Source organism: Toxorhynchites rutilus, chromosome 3, assembly GCF_029784135.1.
Source record: "Toxorhynchites rutilus septentrionalis strain SRP chromosome 3, ASM2978413v1, whole genome shotgun sequence".
In the NCBI taxonomy this organism is placed as follows: Eukaryota; Metazoa; Arthropoda; class Insecta; order Diptera; family Culicidae; genus Toxorhynchites; species Toxorhynchites rutilus.
Genome location: NC_073746.1, coordinates 54,045,660 through 54,052,092, shown reverse-complemented (window position 1 = coordinate 54,052,092; position 6,433 = coordinate 54,045,660). Strand labels below are relative to the sequence as shown.

The 6,433-nt window shown below is 39.4% G+C and overlaps 1 protein-coding gene across 1 annotated transcript; it reads left to right on the top strand.

The window, feature by feature from the left end:
* The first annotated feature begins 2,283 nt into the window (after nucleotides 1–2,283).
* On the top strand, nucleotides 2,284–3,219 carry LOC129773139 (putative uncharacterized protein DDB_G0286901). Its single transcript, XM_055776713.1, has one exon. It carries the CDS (start codon nucleotides 2,284–2,286, stop codon nucleotides 3,217–3,219), a length of 936 nt encoding a protein of 311 aa, XP_055632688.1.
* The last annotated feature ends 3,214 nt before the right edge of the window (nucleotides 3,220–6,433 follow it).

Sequence of the window (6,433 nt, the reverse complement as noted above, 5' to 3'; positions counted from 1 at the left end):
AAACAACATAGTTTTTTGCCATTTCGAATATGTCGAATTTCGTACCAACGAGAGTGTTTTTGCTAAAAAACAAAAGAACTTAAGAACTGAAGAACTGAAGAACTGAAGAACTAAAGAACTACAGAACTACAGAACAAAAGAACTAAAGAACTAAAGAACTAAAGAACTAAAGAACTAAAGAACTAAAGAACTAAAGAACTAAAGAACTAAAGAACTAAAGAACTAAAGAACTAAAGAACTAAAGAACTGTAATATGATCACGCTTAAACCCAACTCATCAATATTCAAGGCCTCTAAGGCAATAAACCACCCCCGAGGGCGCTGGGCGATATAAACATAAAATGTGATACGATACCCGAGCCAGCAATCTGGCCCAAGGGTTCGTTTACTATTTATGATTGTATAACTCGACGCGCACCAAGGGCAGCGGCGAGTTTGTCTTCCTTCCGCCCCGCTGCGAGTTTAGCTAGCAGCAGAAATTTAACCAAACATGTGGCGCGCATCCGGCACACATGTTTCAGCACTTTCTTTTCCTATTTACTTTGACCCACAAAGAAGTGCTTTCTCTCTCTCTCCGAAGAACGCGTCTGACCAAGGCCATCACAGCCCACTCTAACTGCTGGTGCGATGCTCCGCCCAGCATAATTTGTAAATATTCTGTGTAGAGTTTAAGCCTATTTTTGTAAACTAGTATTTAAGCCCCGAGAGTCTTTTCTTTGAATACAGATGTCAGTTGACAGTATACAGTAGAGAGGCGACGCTTGTACGAATAGCGTTTGTGTTTATTAATTTACCAAATCCGAAAGTCGACGCCACTGAATGGCGTAAGTTCCTTCTTCTCGTTTACATGGCGACCAGTGACACCGAGTCACGAGTGAACCGACAGATCCGATGCTGTTATCGCGTATTAAAGTGAATTTAAACGCAGAGTTTAGAGCCTACTGAGCAGAGGCAATGGTGAACTGCAAAGTTTAAAGCCTTTTAAAAACAAGAAGAAGAAGAAGCCTACTGTTGTGTTGTGTGTGTTAGGTCCCAACCAACCGGGTACGGTATGAATATAAATCATTTAAGCTAAGAAAAATTCGCTAAATGAACTTTTAAACCGACCGGACGCAGTGCAAGTGTGAATAAATTGAGTAACGAAACATTCAGTGAAAAGATGGTGAAAGTGGAAATCACCAAAGTGGGGAAGAAATTGGACCCCAGCGGAAACTATTGAAGCCGTTTACGAAAAATTAGAATCGCAGACACAAGTGAAATCGTGAAGCTGACAGTAGCCACCTGGATAAATAACATTCGCAAGTCAAGCAGTATTTCAAAAAAAAAAAAAAAAAAATGAACATCGATTTGGATCCAACTGGACACCCCTGAGATCTGACGGAAGCAGAGGCACCCACGCCCCCCCCACCCCCGAGAAGAGGACACTTGCGGAGAAAACGTGGCGTAAGTCAGACTCGAGTTAGTCTAATCCTTTTATATACGGATATCATGTAATAAATTTATAGTCGAGGCACAAAATATTTTTTATCGTAATACCCACGCGGCAGTAGGAATAGGTAGTAGGAATTAGAAAAAAAAAAAAAGCAATTACAATACCCACAAAATTGGTTTTACATATGTACCGTTGAAAATGGGGTTATTTAATACCAAACCCGTTAGTAACACGGGCGACGCTCAAATCCAAATTTTAAATCACCTAGAGAACCACAGTGTAATGCACGAAGCTCAAGGAGCGATTATCTGCGTCACACTTGCCCTCATATCCATACTACTAATTTCGAAAATATACAAAGCATATAAGGCATGCATGAATGCACATGCTATGCAAGCGGCAAAAGCTCACGCAGCCGTAGTCGACACCGTCTAAAAGAATTCGAAAATTTTAAAACATGCGTTCGAACGCAGCCTCAGCATAATAAATTCTTTACCGATAACCATTTTTCCTTGTCTCCTTGAATGGACGAAGTAACAAAGCTCATCCAATTGAATATACAAAAACTAAAACATATACACCTGACTATACAACAGGAACTGGTCAGAAAACTAAGGAAAAGTACCTTAGCCAAACGCCTCACGGAAGCGGAAGCGCTTGTGAAACAGATTAAAAAATTGTCGTCTACGTTACTAGACACAACCCACGGCTCAGAAATCATAAAAATAACCGAAAAGGCGGACCAACTTTTGAACGCAATTAAGGCGTCAATCGAAAAGGGTAGACCAAGAACACTCAAGGAAATTGCGCTAGCCGTCCTATTTTGCCTCAGGTTACAAAGAAAACCGAAAATGGCTAGCATACTCGAAATAATCAAGACTACATCGTCTATAGTTCCGCAATTCGACGGAAACATAGACAAACTGAAAGCCTTCGCTGACGCTTTAAACTTGGTGAAAACATTTGAAACACCGGAAAACAAAGCAACCATAATTAACGTCATACTAACCAAACTAGAGGGACGGGCGAGAAATGCATTCACTGAAACACCGACATCGGTGAGCGAGATAAGCAAAATTTTAAAAGCTAAAATAACGACCAGCCCACCGGAACAAGTTCTAGCTAAAATGGCTAACTTGAAACAAAACGGTGGAATCGAACAATTTTGCCTGGATTTAGAAAAATTGGTGTTCAGTTTGGAAACAGCGTACACCGCTAAAGAAATTCCGCCCCAAGTTGCCAAATCTATGGCAAACAAAGAAGGCGTCAAACATTTAGCCGGAGGGTTAAAAAACGAAAAAACCTCGCTCATCATAAGAGCAGGGAATTTCAATTCATACTCCGACGCGATGACTAAAGCGTTGGAGGAAAACTTAAATAATGCGAGCGCATCAGTATTTGCATACTCGCAAACCAACAGAAACGCCAACCGTTTCAACAACAACGTTGACACACATAATAATAATTACAGGCGCAGGCCAAACGACTTCCATAACCGCGGTAGAAACCAAAACAATTTCAACCGCAACAATTTCAACCAAAATAATTTCCAAAACCAACCGCGTAATAACTATAACCGTTTTGGCCAGCAAAACCAAGTTCGAGACCAATTCTCAAACATAAACCCACAGCGAAATAACAACAACAACAATAGGCGGAATACAAATTTTAACCGCCCTCAGCAATACATCCGCCTAACGGGAAACGAGTCACAACCGACGGACGCCCTCCAGTCCGAACCGGCATTGACATTGGAGGAAAACAAACATTACGGAGACCAACATTAAATATTTTTAAATGCGACGTGAATTGTTCAATGTTCGTTACACTATACTTACAAATGTCAAGCAAACCATGTATATTAATAATTGATACAGGCGCTGACATCTCAATAGTAAAAGAAGAAAAAATTAACGGAAAACAATTAATACACCCCGGAAATAGATGCATTATTAATGGAGTTACGGAGGGAAAGACCGAATCCATAGCGAGCACAAATACAAATATCATTTTTGACGATATCCAAATTCCACACCAATTTCAAATCGTCAACAACAAGTTTCCTATAATTGCAGATGGCATTTTAGGCAGAGATTTCCTCACCAAATATGAATGTAACCTATGCCTCAAAACATGGCTAATGACCTTCAACTATGAAAACACCAAAATTGAAATTCCGATTCAAGATAGCTGGGAAAACAATTACATTATTCCCCCTAGATGCCAAATTATAAAACACTTCCCGTCACTCAACCTAAACGATGATGCCCTTGTGATCGCACAAGAAATCAAACCAGGCATTTTTTGCGCAAACACAATAATAAACCCAAACTCACAATTCATTACAATAATTAACACAAATACCACACCAACATCAATCCCAAAAACCTTCGCCCCCACCACTATCCCCCTTAAAGAATACACCATAAATCACATTACAACGGAATTAGGAGAAAACCCAAAAGGTAGACACGAGAAACTGATTAAGGAACTCAATTTGGATCATACACCCCAACATGCCCAGGAGAAATTAACAGAATTATGCACTAAATACAACGACATTTTTGCACTAGAAGACGACATATTGACAACCAACAACTTCTACAAGCAAACCATTCACCTTCAAGACAAGACACCCGTTTACATAAAGAATTATCGAACCCCGGAAGCACAAATTTCAGAAATAAATAACCAAATCAGCCACATGCTAAATAACAAAATAATCCAAAATTCCACCTCACCATACAATTCTCCCATCCTCTTAGTCCCAAAGAAATCAAATACTCAAGATAAAAAATGGCGATTAGTGGTTGACTTTCGACAACTAAATAAAAAGATAACCCCAGATAAATTCCCCCTACCAAGAATCGACGAAATCCTCGATCATTTGGGCAGAGCCAAATATTTTACAACCCTAGACTTAATGTCAGGTTTCCACCAAATCGAACTTGACGAAAAATCAAAAAAGTACACAGCATTTTCGACCTCTAACGGTCACTACGAATTCAATAGGTTACCATTCGGTCTAAATATATCACCAAATAGCTTTCAGAGAATGATGTCCATAGCACTTAGCGGACTCCCACCTGAATGTGCATTCCTTTACATCGACGACATCATCGTCGTCGGCTGCTCAATAAACCATCACCTTATTAACTTGGAAAACGTTTTCAAACAATTACAAAACTACAACTTAAAATTAAATCCCAAAAAATGCTCCTTCTTCAGACCAGACGTAACATATCTAGGTCACAACATTTCAGCGGCAGGTATACAGCCCGACCAATCAAAGTTTTCAGCGGTAACAAACTACCCCACACCATCATCAGCAGATGAAGTGAGGCGTTTTGTTGCCTTTTGCAACTATTACCGGAGGTTTATACAAAATTTCGCAGAAATAGCGTACCCATTAAACAAATTGCTCAGAAAAAACGCAAAATTTGATTGGTCTCCCGAATGCCAAAATGCATTCAATAAATTGAAAAACGAACTTATCTCACCAAAAGTTCTCAAATTCCCCGATTTCACACAAGAATTCACCCTAATAACCGATGCTTCAAAAATAGCATGCGGCGCCGTCTTAGCCCAAGAAAACGACGGTATAGAACTACCCATTGCATACGCAAGCAAAGCCTTCACAAAAGGTGAAGCCAATAAATCGACAATTGAACAGGAATTGACAGCAATTCACTGGGCAATTACGTACTTTAGACCATACCTCTACGGGAGGAAATTCACAGTAAAAACGGATCACAGACCGTTAGTATATTTATTTTCAATGAAAGATCCCTCATCAAAACTCACAAGAATGAGGTTGGATCTTGAAGAATTCCATTTTGACGTAAAATACGTTCAAGGTAAGCTAAATGTGACTGCAGATGCGCTATCACGAATAGCAATTAATTCCGAGGCACTTAAAACTATAAAAGTCCTGGGTATACAAACCAGAGCAATGACTAGAAAACTAAACGAAACGAATAACGACACAGAAATTACAGACAATAATTCAAACCCCGACGATACTGAGTCTGATCAGCTCAGAGCGTACGAGGCTATTGAACCCCGAGAATGGCAAAACCTACCTAAACTTCTATGCGGACGCGCATTAGAAATGAATAAAGAAACAAACGCTAGCGGAAACAAAAATTTGAAATGCGCAATAATGAATAAAAAAAGAACCGAAGAAAAGTCGTCGACAATAATTGAAAATGCAAGCAACACAAAAGAATCCCTGGGAAAACTAGTAAAGAAAGTTGAAAATATGGCCAAAAACTTGAAAATTAGCATGATAGCTCTAGCGTTATCAAGCGTAATTTTCCAAATATGCAGCGTGCAAACCTTTAAGAAGATTTGTAATGACACGCTCAAAGACTTGCAAATAGTGCTCTACACACCCAAGCGTGTGATAGAAAGCCAAAACGAAAGGTTCGAAATTATAAAAAACAATCACGATACACCCACTGGTGGACATACAGGAGTCACCAGACTATACAAAAAGTTAAGCAGACTCTATTCTTGGAGTGGCATGAAAAAAGATATCAGTAGCTACATCAAGAAGTGCATAAAATGCCAGCAAAATAAACACACAATACGAACAAACGAAAATTTCGTCGAAATTAAAACACCCCAAAAAGCATTCGACTGCGTATCGATTGACACAATTGGACCATTTAACAGATCCAATAATGGAAACCGATACGCACTGACCATTCAATGCAACTTAACAAAATACATCATTATTAAACCCACAATAGACAAACAAGCATCCACCATAGCCAAAGCCTTCATAGAAAACTTAATTCTGGTCTATGGAATTCCAAAACTCATCCAAACAGACCAAGGAACTGAATATAAGAACGAGTTATTCGAAAACATAGCTTCATTACTGAAGCTTAAACAAAATTTTTCCACTCCATATCACCCTCAATCAATAGGAAGCCTGGAAAGGAACCATCGTTGTCTTAACGAGTACGTAAGGCAATTCGTCAACCAAGCACAGAG

Excerpts from the sequence above, each read along its gene's own strand:
- LOC129773139 (XM_055776713.1), top strand. The coding sequence starts at position 2,284 with ATGGCTAGCATACTCGAAATAATCAAGACTACATCGTCTATAGTTCCG.